General features: G+C 38.9%; 1 protein-coding gene across 1 annotated transcript in view; it reads left to right on the forward strand.

Moving 5' to 3' along the window:
• Positions 1 to 22,798, forward strand: part of MAST2 (microtubule associated serine/threonine kinase 2) — a 187,029-nt gene that overhangs the window by 132,897 nt on the left and 31,334 nt on the right. The window contains exons 8-12 of the mRNA XM_058809025.1: positions 304 to 382; positions 5,160 to 5,314; positions 12,829 to 12,904; positions 13,764 to 13,973; positions 19,615 to 19,716. Of these exons, the coding sequence (XP_058665008.1) occupies positions 304 to 382; positions 5,160 to 5,314; positions 12,829 to 12,904; positions 13,764 to 13,973; positions 19,615 to 19,716 (622 nt within the window). The remainder of the gene's footprint in view (positions 1 to 303; positions 383 to 5,159; positions 5,315 to 12,828; positions 12,905 to 13,763; positions 13,974 to 19,614; positions 19,717 to 22,798) is intronic.

A 22,798-nucleotide genomic window follows, 5' to 3' on the forward strand; every position in this document is an offset into this window, starting at 1 on the left:
GCTATTTGTATTTGTCTGTTTTAGGAACTCCAAGTTTTGTACAAGTACAAAGCATTTACTTAATGCAGGATTCTGGTGCCCCTTTGCTTTAGCTTTTCTGAGGTCGCCTAGTATTGCTTTCAAAACTTACTCTAATTGCTTTTCCACAAGTGTGGCTGTAAATAGGATACCTGATTTATCTGAATAACTCAAGGCATTAATAAAAGCGTGAGGTTAGGAGATACAGAGGAGAAGCTTACCTATTTCTCTCCAGAATTAGCCACACTGTGTTCCTGACTGTGATTTCTCTCGTGTTTTCCCCAGAACGGATGGACGCCGCTGGTCCTTGGCCTCCCTTCCTTCGTCTGGATATGGCACAAACACTCCCAGTTCAACAGTTTCAGTAAGTGACACTGACTTTTCCAAGCAATTCAGTTTCTACAAACACACCCTAACAAATCAGCTTCTGAGTCTCTACTAAAATACTGGATCTTTCTTCATTGTTTTGCTAACATTATTTAATATACTAATTATTTTTAAAATTATTTTAATTACTGGTTCTGCTGCTTTTTTCCTCCATTTCCCAGCTCCTATCATCTTGCACTTTGCCTTCAGCATTGGTGAAATCCCAGTGCAGCACTTGGCTCAAGTGATCATTTGAGAGGCACAAAGTCTCCAAAGTGGCAAGACTCAGAGATAGTGCACAAATACCTTCCAGCTCTCAGCTTTTTATAACTGGGGAATGAAATTGTCTGCTTTCAAGTACTTAGTCTGAAAACCTCTTCTACTAGGCTAGCAGAAAGAGAAATTGATAAGCCACATCTGTTATTCAGCCCCAGTAATTTGAACCTCCTAATGAAGCTTTCCAGTTCTTACACCATCATTAGAAAGGTTGGCTGCAGTGTGCTTGAGTTCTGTGAGTAATACCACCAAGCTGGTAGCACCATGTTAACCCTTGTAACTCTGACATGCTTCCTAAAATGAATCTTATTTTTAGTTTAAGTCAGCTCAGCGTTGTGGTTATCCCCATTAGAACCTTATAAAGACAAAGATAGAAATATTGGAACTATAAAGTACAGACTTAATGTAACATGCTTTTGTATGTGTCTTATGGTGTCTTCAACTGTGTGGTAACAAATCACTGCCTCTTTCCATAATACTGATCATTTGGTTTTGTATTAATTATTTAGAGTGTGCTCCTAATAATTGTAACACCTTCGTTAATTAGGGCTCATTACTACACGTTATGCAAATCTTACACTGTATCGTTGTTTTCCTTGTGAACTGTTCTAAGTTCATCCATAAACTTTCTAGTGCCTCTCAAACACAAATTTATAAGGTTTTTTGGGGGTGAGTGTTAAATTCAATCTATATAGAAAAAGAAGAAATTGGGGTCAAAAGTTTCCTTTCAGTATAAATTGATATGATTAAAATTTGATTCTGCAATGTTAATCTTATCTCTATAACTTCATTTCTTCAGACACATTCTTGCAAACTCTAGTTCACACAATTTCTACCATTTGTTACTTTCTGAGGTTCAAGACATTTGTTTTCTTGTTGAGTTTGGGGTGCTTTTGTCTCCTTGGAAGGCAGGTGACCTGATTTCAATGTGCATACAGATATGTGGCCAGGAGCACAGAAAAATGTACAGGAAAAAGATGTCCCTGGTTGCACTGCCACACATTATTATACATTCAAGCACTTAAGAGCAGCTGTTAAGAAGAGGCTCTGCTTTGGCCTTTATAGTCTTAGGTTAAATCTTTATTTGCATAATCCTTGTCTAAGTCCTCTTCAAGCTATGGGAGCATGGAGCAAGCACAGTTACTTTCCATGGATGGCGTCCAATAATAGCTTGGTCATTGGTAGTCACTGTGACTGCTTCCTGTTTGCTTGTGAAGATGACACTTTTGGAGGCCAAACTGTAGTTTTTAAAGAGTTTGTAGTTTGACCAGACTTAAAGTGGATGCCTGTGGAGAAAGAAAATGTAACAACACCAAAAATCTGTTGGAAGCATCAGTTCTTACTTTGAAATTGGGACATCAAGGCCACTTATAGAAAGCTCTTGGCTTTCTGGCATGAGAAAGCTGAGAACTTTCTAAAGTTCTGTATTTTTTTCTGTACTCAGTCATCATATTTGTCTCTCTTCATGTTCCCAGAAATAGATAGACCATTTTGATTAATGTTTTCCAATGAAAAAAGCAAACAAACAATTCAACAAATCTGAGATAGACATGTCACATAGAAAGCATCTGTTCAAATGGTAATTTTTCAAGTGTCAGTAACAGGGAAGTGTAATGAGAAGCATAAAGTGATAGTTGTAGTTAGACCTGAATTCAGCTTCATTCAAGAAATTGGTTGAAACATGTAATTCCAAGGCTTTTATTTTTTTCCCCTAAGTGACTAAGTTCCTCATCTCTAGACCTTTTGCTGGTTCAGTAGTAGAAAGACTTTGAAATGGGCTGTTTAGTAAGCAGTGATGCAATTGTTGGAGCTATTAAACCTGGTATTACATTTCTAAGCCAATCCTATTATCTCAGTATTTCACAGATTAGAATTAATTTGAATTGATCTGAATAACACCTCTAAAGTTGATAAGCAGTGTTATTGCTGCATAGACTTGGAAACTGAAGTAAGAGGCAGTGAAGGGGCTTGTCAAAAGGACACAATGAATTAGTGCTGCAGACAGGAATTTAACAGAAGTTTGGGTTTCCATTTCATATAATCAGTCCTCTGGTTGTTTCTCTCTCAAGCAAGAAAAGGAAGCCCGTAGACCTTTGCTCTGGTGGATGTGCCAGTGGAAAATGAAATATCAAGAAGGTCCCAGTCCATTCTGTGTCCTGCTGGTTGAGTTTTTGTATGAGAGCAAGAGCTGACCCCCATCTCTGTGACCAGAGATCACCTGTACCAACCTACTGAACAGCCCAAGGCATTTACCTAGTCCTAGGTCAGTGAGTGAGGACCTGTAGATTCTGCTTTACATTTTGCTTCCAAATGAGGGATGATACTTCAATCAAAACCAAACCACATTTTCCCTTTTCTTACAAATCATGAAGACCAGATGTAGCATCAGACCAACACTGAAAAAGCTGAAGAAGACCTTTCTAGTTAGGTGAATCAGTTAGATGGGCCAGTATACAATTATTTTTAAACAGTTAATCTGCTCTTCATTTTCTAGATGCAGAGTGAGTTTACAATCAACAGTAACATAGATTGATTTTTTGTTTTTTACTGGCGAATAGTTGGCTAATTCTGCATCTGTAATTAAGACACCAGGGGGATATTTGTATTAGTCTGCTGCAAATATTGAGTAGTGGGATGTGATTACCTGCAAATCAATACTTCAGAAGTGTTTCACTTTGCTTTCATGCTTTTTCATTGAAAGGTCATATGCCTTAATACTGCTAGAGAAGCCCTTGGCAGAGAATGTCCATGGTCTTTATCTTTAGGGCCTTCATTAATTATTCTCTGGAATTCTAAACTTTGTGATCTGATTGCTTTTAAGGAGAGGAAGTGGAGGGAGGATTTTGCTGTGCTGTCCATGGGCTGACTAGCACTACTTCCCCAGTGATTGTGCTGTTGGGAAACATAAAGTTTTTAATTATTTTTCTAGATTATAAGTTTTGATTTTTTTTCTTTCTAATTCAAGTAACTATGTGCTAAACTAATTTGTTTTGAATCAGACATGCATTTGCAATACCAGAACCTGGGTATCTGTTAAGGCAGGTTTTTAATTGTCTTTAATACTTCCTTTTCTGTAAAATGCCTCTGTGCAGTGCAGTGGGAGTGGATCTGGAGCCAATTAAATTTTTGTCAAAAATAGGATCTTTAGGCTGATATGTTCTTATATTACCAGTTTTTCTGTTTTTTACAATACTTGGAATAACTACACCATTTGAACATTCTGTGTGACTTGTTCATCTCAGATTTGCTGGCTGATTGGGTTTTTCCCCTCAGAAAATGTCAATCCAAGTGATCTAGCTATATAAGTAAAGAGAGATATGCTTTCTTTCCCATGCTAGGTGAGTTAAATCTTTGGTCATATGTGTTATATCATGTATAACTCCCTCCTACCAATACTTCTGGTACTAGGATGTAGTGCTTCCAGTCTAAGTGAAGGTTGTTGTAGCAAAAGGAAAAGTTTTCCTGCTGGAACAGTGTACATAATTAATTTCATCAGATAACAAGGAGCTGTGGAACTTAGGTCAGGGTGATGTTTTTAATAAGGCCCACTGGTGTTGTTCAGTGCTACTCTGATTATTCAGCACTTCTTTTTTTATTTTCCCCTTTGTTTTTAAAGAGAATTTTTAATTTGTCCTTACGTAATTTATTTTCTTCTCTAAAATGGAAAGGGGCATTGAAGAATCACACACAAAAAATACATTTGTTACTTGACCTTCAGCTTTTTCTCCTGGAATGTCTAACTTTGATGTTATTAGTATTTTCCACTAATATTTCCACAAGTACTTCTTTTAATCTCAGGTTTTATGAGGTTCACAAATTAACACAGTTTCATGTCTGTTATTATCACAGAACGTGTCATATAAATGCATCAACTTATTTGCAGAAGAATAAAATGTTTAGTTCACTGATGAGAAACTTTGTTAGTCTTACAAGTCAGATACTTTATATATTGTTGCTACCCTGGTTAGAGAAGAAGCCTGATGGGTAATGAAAAGGAGAAATAAAATCCTGACCATTTACAATAGCAATTTCCTGTGAGAGCCAATAACCAAAAAAATCTGAGGTCTACACAGCTCCATAGCATTTTGCATGCCATGAAGCTCCTGAGCTAAGAGAATATGAGGGAAAAGGAAAGAAAGTTGCTCACCACTCCAGGAACCTCCTTGTCCTTTCCTGAGTAGTGCTGGTACTCACATGCCTCCCTTTCTGTCTCCTGATAGTAAATTATCTGCATGATCAGATGTGCTGGTTCCAGAATCAGATGCAATGGTTCCCTAGCCCTCTCCCAAAGTTTTCCTGATCTGACCAGCTCTGTCATTGAATGTAAGGGTTGGTTTAGCCCGATGGGGGCAATAAAAAGAGGCACCTGGTCTGATAAATAGCTTTCTTTTCCGCTGGAGTGCGCAGTGTCTGGCAGAATCCGTTCCTCTTCCATTCATTAGCTGACCCCTATGCATGCGTTTAGTGCATTTCTTTTCTGTATTTTTTTCTGTACTCAGTCATCATGCTCATCTCAGGAGAAGCTGCACCAGCTGCCCTTTCAGCCCACGGCAGATGAACTTCATTTCCTGACAAAGCATTTCAGTACTGAGAGCATCACTGATGAGGAAGGGCGCCATTCTCCAGCCTTGAGGCCTCGGTCTCGCAGCCTCAGGTGAGCTTTGGATTGCTTGTGGAATTTTTTACGTTGTTGGACACATTTATTGCATTTCTATATGTGCTTTCAGATCTAAGAATCATTACTTGTAGTTGCTTTGTTACATGTGTTTGAAACTTTTAATCAGCATTTAACTCACCTCATCTGATCACAAAGGATTTTTTCTCACATTGCTGAGCTTTTGGATTGCAAAGTGGTTGGTATGCTCTGCTTTTGTATTTTCACAATAACTCTATGAAAACATGATCAGCAAGTGTCTCAAACTAACTGCATAGGGCATAGGTTTCCTTTAGTGAAGTTTCTTCTCAGAATTTTGCTGCAATATCATAAGGATGTGGTTATAACCACTTTTAATAACTTTTCTGGCAATGCTTCAGAATAGATAAAGTCAAAACCTTAAATGGAGTTGCTCCCCAGCACGATTTTTTAATAGTGCTGAAAATGTTTCTGCTGCATTAATAATTGAATAATTTTACTTTTGGTTCAGAGAACTGGTTGTTCAAAGATAACTGTCCAGGTTATTTCCTTGTGTAGTTGATTTCTCCATACATAAAACCAGAAGCAACTAGAATTTCATCTTTCACAGAATTACAGAATGGCTGAGGTTGGAAAGAATCTGTGGAGGTCATCCTGTGCAAAACCCTTTCCAAGCAGGCTGCCCAGGATCATGTCCATATAGCTTTTGGACATGTATCTCCAAGGACAGAGATTCCACAAACTCTCTGGGCAATCTTTCTGCAGATCTCTAACAGCTATGTGCAATAAATCCACAAACACTTTGTATCATGGCAAAAGCCTCAAGTTTTGCTATGCCTTTAGTGCTGGACCAAGTGAACAAAAGTCTAGGGAAAGTCTAGACACACCTTGTGAAAGAAAAGGGTTTTTACAAGCAGGGTTGAAGGAGGTGAAGCCTTCATTCATCTGAGGATGCTGAAGGTGGATGTCACCTTTAAATTAATGGACAATATTCAAAAACTCTGCCAGCTGGAATTGCTGAATCAGCGTGCCCAGCTCAGGACTTGGGTGGGCATTTGTAAAAGTAGGAAGTGAAACAGGCCAGGATAGTAACAAAACCCATGGTGAATATCATGTCATGGCAGAGCTGATCTTTCAGGATTATTTGTGATTATTCGTGTGTTCTAAACTTCAGTGCAGGCTGCATGGTAATTGCATATGGACCTGCTAAGTGTAATTGCACAATAATAATCTACAGGAGCAGGTGAGTGCTGTGGGTAGTGGCACACAGCCAGGGACCTCCTCAGTGCCATGTAGTGAAGACTAATTGTAAATTCTGTACTAAGCCCCTTTGAACCATAGTCCTGCCACTGATAACCCTGACCCTGCTGAGCAGTGGAACTGTGGTGGCACCAGTTCTCTAGGGGTGAGGCAGCTCCTGCAGACTCACATGCTAAAGTAATGATTATCCTCTGGCACAGGTGTCATCCTGGTGTAGAAAACACTTCTGCTAATGCAAGAATGATATACATGACCATGTAAAGAGCCCAATTTTATTTTCTTCCTTGTTAATATGGGTTATTAGGTTGCAGAGAATTTTGCCTCTGTGAGCCAATTTGAAGCAGACTGATCATGGAGTAGGTTTATAATTTGTGGTGGGATGAGATTAATTCAGTGTGTCATATAACTGATTAATCTTCTTCTTCTCTTGGATACCTCTTCTGGCTCTCTCACTGGTTTTTAGTGTGAAAATGTCCACCCTTATTGGTATTCCAAAGCTTAGAAAGAAGTAATTTAATTTTTTCAACTCACTGTGCCTCATTTGGTTTCCATTTTGCTTATTGCCAGTCCTGTGATGCTGTGTGACTCTAAAGCACCCTTGCCACTACCAAGCATTCATGCTGGCCCTTGCACCTCCAAGGAGAATGGATAGGTCACTCCAACCAACTGCAGCAATGTTTGCAGGAGCAAAATCCCTCTCACAGAGGGCAGCCTGTGCTTGTAAACAAATGCTGAAACACATGCAGACCAGACCTTGTTCACTGCACAAAGCTTGCTTATTTATTTGCCCACACTTCAGAATTACCCCACTTGGTGAGAAGATATTTTCACTTACTTAAAAGCTGAGAACAGCTTTTGTTTTTCAACATTGAATTCAATTAAGCACTAATTTCCTTAAAATGTATTTTTTCACTCAGTGGTCTTGTTTGATCAGCTTTAATGAAAAGCAGATGAACAAAATACATCAGACATTTCCCTTAATTGGGAGCCATGGCTTTATAATTTAAAAGATGGTGTCATAGTTAATGATGGTGTCATACACATAGTTAATGTGTATTCATTTTCCTTCCTATATGACTGCAGCCTTACATCTGTTTTTGAGAGAGGAAGTGGCATTTTGAGATGTCACTGCCAAATGCTGAGATTGTTTTTTTGTCTCTGTAATCCAAGATATTTTTTTAGAAATGCAGATGATCCTTTTATGCTCCTAGGTATAGAATATTGCCTAGATGTAACTTTTGGAAAAATATATGTACTTTTTTGGCTAGAAATGTACCATTTTCTAGCTGCAAATGTTCTGTTCATACAGAGCACTCTTAATGATCAAACTGGATGATAAAACTTATAAAGTATGCAGTCATGGAGGGTGCACTGACAGATTGGTAGCACCTCTGCTTTGCTTGAGGTGTTCTGCCAGTGTGCCTTGAGGATACTCATCTTTTATTTAATCATGCCTTATTTGAAATGCCCAGAATTTCTGCCCTGAAGAAATGGCACTGGTTCTTTCCCAGCTGCTTCCCTCTGCAGGGAGAAAGAGGGAACAAGAGACCAGCACTGAAATGCAGAGGTGTGACATCCTTATAAAGCTGCTTGCAAAATCCAGGAGCCTGTTCTCTCATCTGTCTCAAAAAGATCCAGTGCTCACATGCTCAGTCAAAGAACATCTTTCTATGTGATCCACCTGTTTAGGTGCTTGTAGTGTGTCTTCTGTAGAAGAAAAGACTTCTTTATTACCTGTAGAAGTAGTTCCTAAATATCATCTCTCAACTGTTCTCTCTCTTTTTTTTTTATTTTTTTAAATAATGCAACCTTCAAATTCTTTAAGTTATTGACCAAAAGGGAGATCCCCAGGCTACATTTGTTTTGTTCAGATCAATCCTAGACTTCACCTGAACAAGATCTTTTCTCCCTGGAGTAAAATGCATGAAAAGTTGTGAATACTTGTGCTAAACTTGGCATCATTACTCTTTTTAAGTTAAAGAGATGCTGCCTTCCATCTTTTCCCAGTTCTCTTCACTTGTCATCTTTAGCAGTTGCTCACATGTGGAAATGTGTGGATAATGTCAGAGATAAAAGTATAGTTAACTAATAAAGACTTTTTCAGGAGCTGCCTTTGTGCAGTCACTCAGCCCACCAATCTGCCCATTTTTCTTGATCTCTTTTTGTGTTTCAGGATAATGTTGTCTAGGTAAAAAGGGCAGAAGATTGTTGCAGTGAATTTTTATGTAGTTGAATTAGATGAGATCATCCTTCTTCATCTCTTTGCAGGGTAGTGCTTTTTAAATGCAATCCCCCAGCCTGACTTTTAGCACACTGGATCCTGCTGTTAAGAATATGCAGACAAAACAACTGGAAAATACCACAAAAAGACTTCTGATGATAAAATGCCTAAGAAGCAATAGGTGTTGTGGAAATCAGTGGCCTACACAGTCCATTTTTATCTTTCATCCTGCAGGCTGTGGGGCTCTCTCCTCTCAGTGCACTTCAGAGGCAGCTTTAACCACTTGAGTAACCGTGGTGTGTTCATCCCTTCACGCTGCTCTCAGGCAGGGCCATCCACCACAAGCTGTGGAGCAGGGATTCAATCCCCATGGATTTGGGAAAGGATAATAGTTTTATATTCTACAGCACAAGGCATCTATTCCTTCTGAAAACACATTCTAACTGCATTACAGATAATGTTGATCTCTTTTTTTCCTCTCTCAAGACGGTGTGTCCTGTGAACTTGACTTGAAAGGGTTTTTCAAAGTGGTCGTATTTACATTTATTAACTTTTGGGTTCACTCACCTTTTTTGTGGTTTTCTGTTATGAAGAAAACTGGGTATCCTTATTTGTTCTTTGCACTGCTTGTTACTCCAACTTTGTGTTTTCATTCTAAAGCAGTCTCAGTTTTTGCTGGCATGCACAAAACTCCTGAAATATTGGAAAGCAGAAGTTGCAGCCCCTGCTGCTGGGGAAGTTTTCTGACTTCTAGTATTAATGTAACTTTCATTACCTCAAAGATTTAAATATTTATTTCTTGGGAGAAGAGGAAGGCTCACCTTCAGCAGGAGGCTTATTTTAGTGCCTACTTTATCCAACTTTAGCTCTCTAGTTTTCAAATTCCTTATTTTGTGTGTCTGGAAATGACAGAAAATTAAAGTCTATAGCTCTGTGTTTCCCATGAGAACTGACTTCAATCATATCCTGTAAACACAACCTAATTAAACCTTTATATACAGTGTGAAAGCAGAGGGAAACAGTGCTTTCAGCTTTTTTGTTTTTTCCTAATAAGTACAGCTGCCACAGTGAAGGAGAAATTGCCTATTCATAAACATGTTGGTTTTATTTAGTCATCCTTAAACTAGATTTTGTGAGATTTAAGTTATTGCGTAAACGTTGCTCCTCAAAATAGCTCTCTATAAGCTATTTTCACTTTGAAGCATCAGATAAGGAGACATGAGTTTTGACAGGTTGAAGGCAACAGAAATCTTTGTGGGAGATAGATATCCCTGAAAATCCACCTCCACGTTGTCTCATAAAGAGGAGGAAGCGTGAAGGAGGGGAAAAGAGAGTAGTTTTTCATTCTGCTGTTAAGCTTAAGGGGACAGATATTATTCTTCTAATGTCTGCTCTGCTGAAATGAAAAACTCACTGACAATAATCACTTCTTTGACCTACCTATCTGCACCAAGAAAAGGGAAGGAGCCTGCCTTTTGTTTTAAATTTTATGCACGTGCACAGCATGTGTCCTCTGTTTTGCAGAAAATAATCTGTTCTTCTCTGAGGCTTGAAATGTTAGATTGGTTTGGTTCTGCCTGTGAAATTTTTTGGTGCTGGATAGATGTGTGAAGCTTTTGCATTTGAAAAGATGTCATGCCAGTAAAATGTCTTAGACTCCTTTTATCTTATTTCTAAATTTACTTGTGTTCTCCCTTGGTGGCATTCAGTTATCTGCCCAGTCCTTGTTCCTTTTTCACCTGGTTGTGTCCTAGAGGTGCTGTAGAGAACCTGGCAGTGCTTGGCAGACAGTCTTTAGTTAGTTAGGTATCCAGCTAATTAGTTCCTTAGTTTCCCAACCTAAGAATCAACATTAGAAATTATGATGCAGTATATTATGTTGCAGTCTTGCAGTCAGCTAGACATTTAATTTGACCTCGTATATTGAGCAAATTTTATTTTGGGTGACAAAAATGTGCCCCTTGATCTGAAGTTTTATCCAGAGATTTCTGGGTATTCTGTTGTTTTGATTGTTAGAAAGTGGTAGAAGGTGAGAGACAAAACTGCAAATGCCCAAGGAAGCACTTTCTTACCAATTGGTGTGCACAGAAATTTTTTTGTAAACAAAAGCAAACACAGTAAATTCTCCTATCATGGGTCTCCCTAAGGAAATTCTACATCTGCTGGCAGGACAGCTCAAGTAGCCTGATTTCTGCAGAGCTCTTAATTTCCTGTATCCGTATGAATAAAGTGCCTTGAAAGCAAAAGGCAAAATCCCTCATGTTTTATTGTAGCCCTAAGACAGCAAATACTTAAGCATGTACAAATTTTACTGTTAAAGTGAAGTATGTGTGTGCCTCAGTATTTCTGTGTAAGTATCAAAGGGCTCATATATACTTGTAATTTATACCTCACTTAGATCACACAGAGAAGAATTACATCAGAGAAAAATAAATTCTTCAATAACTGTGTTCACTAAGTCCTCCAGCTCCATATGAAGTACCAGTAAGCAAGTGTGGCGTTTGTGTCAGCATGTTTGGTCTTAAGAGAAAAAAGGATAAGGATAGCAGGCTAAATGTGCAGGGGAATTTGCTTATAACTCTGCAATTTAAATGTTTTTACCCGAATGTTTAATTATGTCATACATTACATATGAATATAAATGTAAGTTTCTTTTTAAAGAAATTCTTCTTGATTAAAAATATCTATCTATGAAGCTAAGGGAAGTTGATGAAAATGTCTTTTTACTTGCTATTCATAACATACAATTCAGTTTTCTTCTTCTTCAACATAAGGATTCAGTGACAGATTTAATCTGAAGTGCATTTTCTCAAGCTAAGGAATAAGCAGTAATAAAAACAAGACATGACGTAATTAATGGAATTTCAGAACAAGGCATAAAAAGAGTTTGGTACTGCTGCAATCTGTGACACAATGAGTTAAATTTTCTTTGAATTGTTAATATATGTTGCCAAAAGAATGTTTTTTGCTCTAAATAGGTTAGCAGGAAGGTAGTAACTGTAATGCATTCCAAGTTTAAAATGCATTTATTCCATTTAGAGAGATCGATTTCATCCTTCACTAGCAAGTTTGAAATGTTTGAAGGCATTTAAGATAAAATTGTATCTTTTGACATAGAGTATTTTTAGGAGTATTTACTTCTCTTAAAATCATGAAGGCAATGATCATGTAAGATGCCAAATAATTGAAGCCCTTGTTTGTTTTGAGCATTGAAACAAGGTAGCTGGAGCACTGAGCTGCTGCAGGCGATCTGTAGCTGGGGATTATCTGCATTACCTCATCCGCCTGTCCTTGGTGGCAGAGTGAGTCAGAGCCCTGCATACCATCAGATGTGATGAAACAAGATGCAACCTTTCTTTAAAAAAACCCACCCAAACAGTAACATAAATGCAGCTTGTCAAGATTTACTGTCCTGTTTTTTTATTTTTTGAGTGCTTTAAAGTTTCTTGCAAACTGTGCATAGATGCATATGGATCCATGGTGTAATGTGCATCAAGGGAATGCAGCTTTCATAAAAGAACTCTGTCCCTGTTGCCTGTGGGATTTATTTTATATGTAAGATTTAGCTGAATAACAGTGCTCGTGCAGTATCCTTCAGACAAAGCAAAACAAATCACCCCAACTTCCTTACTTCCTATTGCCCTGCTCCCTTCTGGCACTGGAGACTCCAGAGCTCAGTGTGATTTTTTTTTGAGTAGGGCTGCTCCTGCTTCCATGGAGGGCAGTCACAGGATGAAGGGAATAGCAAATGTATCTGCAATAAATGCGCCGGGGTTCTGCAAGCTTCTGTGTTAGGGTTTGCATTCACTGGAAATGGAATAGGGGAGTTTCTACCAGAGCCTGTGTGGGAACAGGGATGTCAGCATCTCCAGGAGACTGCAGACTGCCACTGCTTGCCAGGATCTTCTCTGAGGTCCAGCATCTGCACAGCACTGAAGTGAACTCAAAGCTTTGGAATGGCTATAGTCAATGTGGCAGCATTATGATTAGCGCTGGGTTTTGAAGTTTTGGTGTGATATCTGTAAATGATAACATGATTTCTTTTCTCCTCCAGCCCTGGTCGCTCTCCAGTTTCCTTTGACAGTGAAATAATAATGATGAATCATGTGTACAAAGAAAGGTTTCCAAAGGTAAAGAAATACTTTTTGAATAATGCATTCAATGAACTTGTGTCCAAGCTCAGAATTAGTTTGTAGTGCTGGTTGGTGAAGGAGTCCAGCTTTTCAAGCAGTGATTGAGAGTTTGAAGCTGCCTCCTCATCTTCATATCTTAATTCTGCAGTAGAAGAAATAGATTTAGTGTATGTAGAGATTAAGTTGGAAAAGGCTGAATTGGGTTTTCTTGTTTGTATTTCATATTTGCTAAATTTTGATGTCTTCTATTGGCACGAGAAATTCTCACAAGAGTGAGAAGAAGAGCCATGCCTTGGCTTTTTAAAAAGCTGGATAATGAAACCTGTGGAAGCAAGTTAAAAGACAAAATCTCATTGAAATGAGTGTAAAAGATTGTGTATCCCACAGCTGTCGATATGGCCATTCCTTCCTGTTCCACCACCAGTAAAAATAGATGTTTCTCTGGAGACAGGATATCAGGGTTTATAGTGATAGAAACGCTGCGTGTTTCTTGCTTGGGGCAACGATTTTCAGCTTCCACAGTCTTGTCTGAAAGTTCTGAAAACTGCCTCACATCTTACATCCTTACTTTGGAGACCCAGGGAGGAATACAGCCTCAGGACCAAGATATTTTTATGGTCATTTACATTTTCAGAAAGCATGTTTTGATTAATTTTTGCTGTTTGCTCATGTGAATATAACTTTTGCCTCTGATGTGCTATCTTGACTCTCAGAAAACGCTACTGTATTTTGGAATATTTTTTAAGCCTCGTGCAATATGATATTGCAAATGTTTCTTTAGCACCCTTCTTGTTTATGCTTTAAGGTCTGCCTTAGTAAAATTCAGGAGTAATTTCTCTTTATTCTGCACTTTTAGGCCACGGCACAGATGGAAGAACGGCTGGCTGAGTTTATTGCCTCCAATGCTCCTGAGAACGTGCTGCAATTAGCAGATGGGGTCCTAAGTTTCATTCATCATCAAGTTATTGAACTGGCCAGAGATTGCCTAGATAAATCACGTGAAGGTCTTATTACTTCTCGGTACTTTTATGAGCTGCAGGAAAACTTAGAGAAACTTCTCCAGGATGTAAGTGCCCTCTGGAAAGTAGAATATATTATTTTGATTGAAACTTTAACCAATAAGCCAGAGCTTTGATTTTAGGAGAGACAGTGTGGATTCCAGGGGAGGGGCGGTGGGTGGGGGATGTCAGGAGATCTGAGATGTTCCAATCATCTGGAACAGAATCTACTGTGGCTGGATTTGAGTAAATCACTTCACCTGTGAACTTTGTTTGTACAGAAATTAAATGGGAATATGAGTAAGTCAAAGGCAGTCTTCACCATTTATGAAAACTGAGTTTACTCAGCTGAACAAAATTACTGAAATATTTTCTCATAAACTTCAGGACTCTGAATGACTTATTAATTACAAGAGAGCCTTCAAGGAGTGAAAACACCATAGCTATTAGTGTTGCTGTAAATTTTTCACAAAAGATTTTCTTGAGCTGAGCGTAATCCAGTTGTGGGCTTTTAGTACTTGGATGTGTTTTGTGGCATTCAAAGCATATGAAAATACACAAGGGGGCGTAATTTTAATGCAGTCTCAGTATGCTTCAGCTACTCATTAAAAATTGCTTTTTCCCTTCAACATGAAAACAATATTAAATTTCAAACATCTCTTAGAATTTATGCCATAACTGTTGTGAAGAGTTTGTGCTATTGCCAATTGCTGGGTCCAGACCTCTGTTTAGGAATATCTTCCTAATCCTCTGCTTTAATGATACAGCAAGCTGAAAAAACTGATTTTATAAATATTGCATTCTCAGATAGCAAATATCACAGAGACACCTGGAAAGAGAACATCTAAAATACTTTGTTTTCTGTTATGGTATTCATTTTATTTTACCTTTATTGATAAGTTTGTCAACTCACTGACATGACTTGCACTAGATTGTGTCCCTTTGCCACTCTTTTCAGACATTAGAAAAAGGAAAATGAGTAAAAATACTATATTAATATACATTTGTTGTATTAAAAAGCTTTGTGAAAGCTGCGGGAACTTCCCTTGTATCAGCTAAATTTTTTGGCTGCCCCATTTATCTAAGTGTGGCTGTAATTTTTCTGGTATTTGTTATGCTTGAGAGAAAAATGAGTCATGTTTGGATCTGTGGTGTTCTGTTTGGATGGGGAATATAATTTTGACAGACCAAGAGAGGTAGGGAATATCTTTTGAGGGTCTATATGATTGTCTGCCTATTGGATATAACCACTTGTGGATCCCCCTTCTATCTCCAGAGTCTGGAAGCAGAGTATTTGCACATGTCAGCTGTGAAATAAGGGATCAGGTCTCTTTGGGTGATGGTTTGGAAGTTGGGAAGGTTTCATTAAAAGTGACTTTGTATGGTCATCAAAATCCCTTATGTTTCAGGGGCACAGAGGGACTACACTGTGTTTTACTGCTTTTGGTAGCAGATCCTTGGAGCCTGAAATTCTCCCTGAACCTGAGTTTCCTCCTGTGTGTGGACAGTGATTTCTTACACCATAAGGAACTGAGAGAGCCATAAATTAGGGCTGGCCACTTCCAGTCTGCATTTTCAGTCCTGTCTTCAGGCCTGAAGAGGTTAATCAGGGTCTCAGAGAAGGTGTGGGTCAGATAAATCAGCTTTTCCTTTTCTCCCCTTTCCCTCAGAACAAATCCTCAAAATATACTTCTTAAATGTCCCTTCCCCCTTGATCCTACAGGTATTATCCTGCTGCTCTGAAACACTGGGAAAGGTGTCATTGGACTGTGATTAGAGGAGATGCAATGGTCATCTGAGCTTGCTCAGGAATTGACATTTGGGGCTTTCTTTGCCTCTTCCTCCTTAACAGCGTCTGTGGTGTGAGGGCGAGAGAGGGGTCAGCTCTTGAGTGTGATTGATTTACTCTGGGAAGTAAGGTGGGCTAGAGGTGATTAAAGCAAAGTTTAGAGAGGCAGAACAGGCTGGGAAGAAGAGAACAAAGACATTAAAGACATTGCAGAAAAGCCAAAGGCTTCATTCCACATCTTTCTCATTTGTTTGGTTTTTCTTTCCTGTCTTGTGGATTTTTCTGTTCCTTAGCTTATCATCTTTTAGATTTTAATATTTAAGAGCTGCTTGTTTCCTCTGCTTGCCTAGTCTGTGCTTGGCACTTCAGACTGCATTCTGCAAGGAAATAATTGGAACATTTTAGTCAAAATATATAAAAATTGGTGATATTACTTCCTTTGGAGGACTCACCTGAAGCACAGGACATTTTGGAGTCAAGTTTAAACTATTCCAAACTTGATGGCAGGATCTTAACCTTTGTTTAGGTTGTAAAGTATCATAAATAATAGGTACATAAATAGTACCAATTAGAAGGTAATTCAAAGAGCTGTTCAACTTGGGAGTTGTATGGTCTGTGTAGGAGGCTATGGAGTTTTATGGTATATTTTTATAACATACTGAAAGATTGGAAAGATGCTTTATTGGTGAATAATGAGGCCAGCAAGTGGCAGAAATATCCACAGATTTTCTTACAATTTTACTGTGAAATAATGGATTCTCTCTCTTAAAAATTCTTTTTAGGGTATTGATTCTAATACCTGCTAACAAACTAAACTTGCACAGCATTTCAAACTATAAAATGGAAACTTGATTTAATATATTGTAGTTTGAGTAAAAATGTAAAACAGATTGTTTGGGTATGCAAATAATGAGCTGTTTAAATGCACCAAACCAGAAAGCTTTTGGAAGACTTTTAGATCCTGGCTTTTGTAATAACAGGCCAACAGATCTCATTAGCTATGGCAAATGAGATCTTTTCCCTTGTTTGGAGCATGAAATACTGTCTTTTAGCCAGAAGAACTTATCACATCATTGAAATAATCATGAGGTAAAAATGAATTTAAGAGATTTTCTTCATTTTGGAAAATGTGAACTTGAATGCTATACTTCACAAAGTAGAAATACAAAAAAATAAGATAAAACACCGCTATAAAAAAGAACGTGTGACATTCAGTTCTTTACCTGTTACCATGGGTTAGAATCTCAGGTTACTGAGGAACAAAAGGTTATAGGCAGTTATTCCTTGGCTGAATCAATAGGGTAGAAGTAGCCAAGGTGTAGCCAGTTGGGCAGGAAGGTGAAGGATTACAGGTGTTTCTGTGAACAAAAGGAGCAGGGGAGGGTATGAGCATTCTACAGCAGTGACTGATGCTGCATATTGGCAAATGGATATTCTGGCTGGGGTTGCTTTCTTAGTAGGAGCCTGAGTGTAAATTTATCAGTCCTAGGCTTTGCAGGTCTATTGTTTTGGTTTCCATCAGTATATTAGCTCAATTACAGCGTTGTGACTTGCATATCCCAGTTATTGGTCCTGCTGAAGCCCAGGGGAGGACAGTGATTTTAATTTCATGCCCCAGCAGCCACAGTTAGTGACGGATGGGTCTTTCAGAGGAGGGAATCGGTTTGTAAATTACCCATCGCTGCCTCCTGTGCACGTGTCACCAGCAGCGTGTGCAGGAATGGCATCAGCCCCTGCCCAAAGCCCTCCTGGGGACGGCAGGGAGCCCTGAGATGCCACCAGCAGCCCGGTGTGTGGTGCTGGGGCCGCGCTGCTGAGGTGGCACAGCTGGCACCTGGCTCATGGGAGCAGCAGATGGTGCTTGGCTGGACACACCTCCAGCTCCTGGGCTCTGTCCGTGGCACACTGGGGACGAGGAGTCCGTAGGGATGTCCGGGCTGTGCTGTGGCAGCAGCAGAGAAGAGGAGGCAGTTTCACTGCGCATCTTGGAAGAGCAGCGCTGTGCAGAGATGATGGCTGAGTGGCTGTTACAAGTTGTGTTTGGTTTTTGTGAATGCTTTTTTTATTTTTCTTTCTCCTTTTGCTTTTCTGTATCATTTGGCATTCATGGTCTAGCTTTTCATTTTCAAAACAGACACCTGATTAAACTAGCTGCATTTTTAAATTGTTTTGCCTGGATTGTCAGAGATGAGAAGAGGAGAAAACAAAAGGACTTGATTTAAAAGACTAAGTTCTCTTTAACAGCACCAATGGGTGCAAAATGATGAATTATATCTATTATATTATATTTTTTGCATAATATAACCTATGTGGGGGGGAGGAAAGAACTTTCCAATTGCATGGCTCAAGTTTAAAATAATACAAAATTGTTAATGTTTTATCTATTCATTTCAGTGCAGCTAACCTCTGGTGATCTGGAATGGCTTTTAAAATATGAAAGCATGAATTTCTTTCTAAAATTTATATTGTAACTTGTAAGTTTGCATAATGCATTAGAGAACAAAAGGTGACTTTATAATTTTTGTTGTGATTATTTTCTATTTTATAATTTAAAAAATATTTTAATTAGGAAAAGAAATCACAACTTATTTCAATATTTCTAAAACAATCTTTTTAAGGCTCCATAGCCAGAAGGACTTCTGTTGTTGTTTTTAGATAAGGAATTAGCAGGTACATCATTCTCTTCAAGGTTAAAATTCTAGCCAGTGCTTACCAGTGCAGAAGGACACAATCAACATTTCTATTCTGACTGGTGTCAAAATGAAAAATAATGAATCTCTTAATATTTTTTCTTTGGCAGCAAAGTATCAGAGATATGTTACATAAGATGCTGCTTTTGTATTTCTAGTTCTGAGTTTCTGCTCCCTGTGTTTGTATTGCTCTTTTAGGTGGTCACCAGTGTGATTTGACTTCTCAGACATGTAAAACATATAAATATGTCTTCTTAGGTGATTCTAATGGACAACATTAAATGAACCTTTTAGTTTATTGCTGCTTGCACTGTTGATAAAATATCACTCCTATAAGTAACTGGATCATTGCCAGCAAAAGCTCATTTATATTTGTGGCTGTGTCACAGCACAATTTTTAGACCTTGGGGAAAAATAGCTGTACTTTGTTTAAGAGTTTTTGCATTGCCATTTTTTTTATCACTCTGCAATGAAATACTATTATATTTCTGCCCCAGAACTCATCATGCAGCCATTGTGTGCTTCATCAAGAGAAGGGTAAATTTCTGAGAGGTTTTTTGTGTTGCCTTTTTTTTTTTTTTTTAATTATTATTGTTTTGGTGTGTTTGGTTGTAAAAAGACATCCCATCACACAAATACACACGTACATCTTGAAACTAAGACTTCAGTTTATTCTGAAATCTGGTGAAGTAACAGACAGGACTAAATCCTCTGAATTAAGTTTTATATGCTCTTTTCGTTGCTTATCTGCTTGGACCTGCATAACATACATTGCAATGCTGGAGTTACTCAACAGTAAAAAGGAGAAACTGAGATTGAGTTTTTCTTGATGATGAAGAGAAATTCTAGTTCAAATTCTAGCTGAAAGTAAAGCTCAGAAATGTGTCTGTTAGTCATTACCTAGATGTCAGTGTTGTGTGGAAGGTAAAATTGAAAAAATCAATATTCCTCTGTTCATTTTAAAAAATAAACTGAGCCCACGTTGTATCTATTATAATTGATAGGTGATATAATGCAAATAGAGCCTTTGAAATATCTCTTACATGATAATGTGAGTCAGATGTGATGGAAAAGCCACGGCATCCCTGAGCAAGCTGAGCTCAGCCTGCCCTGACCCAGCCACGCTTTTGCTGCTGGGTTGGTCACTGAGCTGGTGACCGCCTTCAGCATGTGAGACAGAGAAATTCAGAGTTCAGTGCTGGGCCCTGACGTGCTGTGTGCTCCCCACAGGCCCACGAGCGATCCGAGAGCTCCGAGGTTGCCTTCGTCACGCAGCTGGTGAAGAAGCTGATGATCATCATCGCCCGGCCAGCGCGGCTGCTCGAGTGCCTGGTGAGTGTGGGTCTGGCAGGCTCTGACAGTGCTGGGCACTTGAGGAGATGAGGGACACAAAGCCTGCAAAAGAGACCTTTACATGCTCATTAAACACTGATGAAAAATAAATTGATAGTTAAAAAGAAAAAGAAGTACTAAGTGGCTTCTGCATTAATATAGAAGTAGTTCTGCAATGGACTGTCAGCTGCATCAGCAGCTGAATTGTGTTTTAGTATAAAGTTTATGGCTGAGGGGCCAGATGTAGCTGTCAACATCATTCCTTGCTACTTGATGCCACTGGATGTTCCTCATGTTGTTAATAGCTGCTGTAAGGAGCCTGTAAATGTCTGTATGGGGTGTGCCCGGTGTCCAGGGCGCTGTGCTAAAGAAGAGCTTCACTAAGGAAGAAGTTCCATGACATAAATGGTGTTAGGGCTCTGGGACTCAAACCCTTCCTGTAGACCCAGCTATTGGTGAAACCTGGTGTCAGGTTTTCCAGCTGTGAACACACAGTGGGATACCCCTGTGTGAGATCCAAGGAGATTTGGAAGCCTGGGTTTGAAATCCAGTTTGGTGCTATTGGAATACAAACAAAAGCAAGTTTCACTCCTTTCTAACAGGAAATATGTCTATTTTTTAATTTGGCTAATTATAATGCATTTTTTTAGTTTAGTGCTAGAAAATGCTGAAATTTGTTTAGGCAATTCCAAAATAGGCCACTGTGTCCCAAAGTTCTGTAACTACAAAAATATTTCCTTGGTATGGTGGAGAAGCAGCTTGAAAACCTGTATTCTCACTGTCGTGCCATAGGGTTAATATAAATCTTCAGTATATATAGAAAGAAGTGTAGACAATTGGAAGTGATTGTATTTCAATCAGTGATTGTATTTCAAAAGGATGTTGAAAAATTAATGAGAATGTAGGGAAGTCACCAAAAGTTGTGGGGTGTCACAAATCTACAATGGAAATTAAGGTAATGACCTGTGCTCCTGGTGTGTCGGAGCACACTCATGGTGGTTCTTTCTGGATATAAAAGTGACAGAGATGCTATAGGTGTTTGAGACATCAGAGAAGTTGGCTGGATTAGTGATCTGTGGCTGGCTAAAAAACCACAATTAACATTGGGTTATGTTGTGGTCAGTGTGTCCATGGGTGACTTTTATCCCTGGAGTCACTGGAAGATGAATGACTTTTGTGGAGCTTTCTTTGACAAAGTGGTCCAGTCTTTAATACCAGTTTTTGGAAACACCTGCAAAAGTTCTGAGAACCAGTAGACTTTGGAGGGTTCCTTATTCCTCCTCCACAGCTGTCAGATGGATCACTTTGCTGGGAATCCTGCGGTGCAAGGAAGGCCACTGTCAGTGAGGAAGTTGGCTGCACAACCCAGCAGGGCAGATACCTTCACTTACTGATTCCAGAAATCTCTGCCAGACTGCACTGAAAATCCTGGCCACAACTCCATTCAAACTGGGAATTCCTTGGTTTTCAAACCATATTTGTGATTTAGATGAGTTTTTGTAACTCCCACCTATCTTCTTCCAGCACTTCTTCAAAATTTATTTTGGCAGTGAAGGCAATGGAGAACGGAGATAAATTTAAACTCACTGTGTTTGTATTTGCTGCTTTCACCATTGTCATTTTTGCTCGTGTACACTCATCATCTAGGAAAACTTGGGACCTCAGAAAGCCTTGGGAACCCGTGTCTGTACCTGCTGAGTTCCAAACTCAAGGCAGCTCTTAGTTGCAAATCAAGAGGTCTCCAGGTCCTTCTATGTCTTCTCCACCTGGTGTTCTGCAAAATGAGTGGGAGCAGGTGGAAGCAGCGAAGTCATTGAGATTTGAGTAATGAATTCCCAAGTATGTAGTGACAACCTTGGCAATCAAGTGGCCAGACTCTAAAGTATAGAAATAGTATCTGGATCTGTGAGTTGGTCTTACCTGTTTTTTTCAACATGCATTGCCTTTCTGGCAATTTTTTTCCCAAATATTTATTTTAATCTGGTGACATGAAGAACTAAATACTAATGTTCCTTTTGTCTCATAAAACAAGAAATATAGTAATGGATAGTCAACTGCTTAAATAGTTTTTGAGAACTAATTTTCATTTTTATCTTTAACATACTTTTTTTGTCATTCAATCTTTGGCTTCAGTTATATGTGAATTTATAAAAAGTTTTTCTACTATTTAGTATTAAGGTTAACTTTAGTAACTCAGCTCATTCTTCTTTTTTCCTTGTAAATGAAGTAAATGACCACATAGACAGTTCTTGTGATGATTGTGATTGTTTTAATGCAGTCAAAAACATTTAAGTATCCAAAGTTCAGCTATTTGGCTTCTGTCTTTGCATTACCTGTTGGACTATGAAATGTTTATTGGCAGACAATCTCTGAGGCTTCAAGAAAATGATAATGTGGTTTGTGCATCTCTGAAACCATCTTTGGGGAAAAGTATCTAATTTTTTTTGTTTATTTTTCCATAGCACCCATCTCCCTTTAGTAGGGTTCATTCTCCTGTATTCAAATGAATAAACCTACCATAAAGAACTCAGAACTGGAATTTATATAGTTCCTTAATGTTTTGTATGTTTGTGTTTTTTGTCACCAAGTTGATTTTTCCCTCTCTTTTACTGACCAATGAATGACCTGCAGTTGTACCCGGAGAAGTCCTTCCTTGGCTCCACCATCCCTCTCCCTGCATTCTGGTGACCATCTCTCTCTGTGTCCTCTCTGGTCTGGCTCCTGCTCTCTGCCACTTCTGGGACTGTTGATTAATCCTTTTCCAGAGGAGTTGGGAAGGAACTTTGTTTCTCACATTGTTGCTGTCTTTGATGACAGCATCTGTCCAAGCAGCATTGCTTGGAGCAGTCATGGAAAAGTGCATCTGTTCTCTGTTCAGGTCTCTTCACCTCATTACAAGCTCTAATTTCCTTTTCTTGTTTGCAGTTCTGTGCTCTTTTTCTCTTGCGTTGCTGACCACACAGCAGTTCTTTACTGATGCCCTCACTGTTGTCTGTGCATGCTCAGCTGTTTGCTCAAACTCTTCCCCTTTCACCCTCCCAATTCACTGGAGAATTTTTGAAGAGTGTTGGTGAAGCTGCTC

This window comes from Ammospiza caudacuta, chromosome 7 (genome assembly GCF_027887145.1).
Source record: "Ammospiza caudacuta isolate bAmmCau1 chromosome 7, bAmmCau1.pri, whole genome shotgun sequence".
NCBI classification, from domain to species: domain Eukaryota; kingdom Metazoa; phylum Chordata; class Aves; order Passeriformes; family Passerellidae; genus Ammospiza; species Ammospiza caudacuta.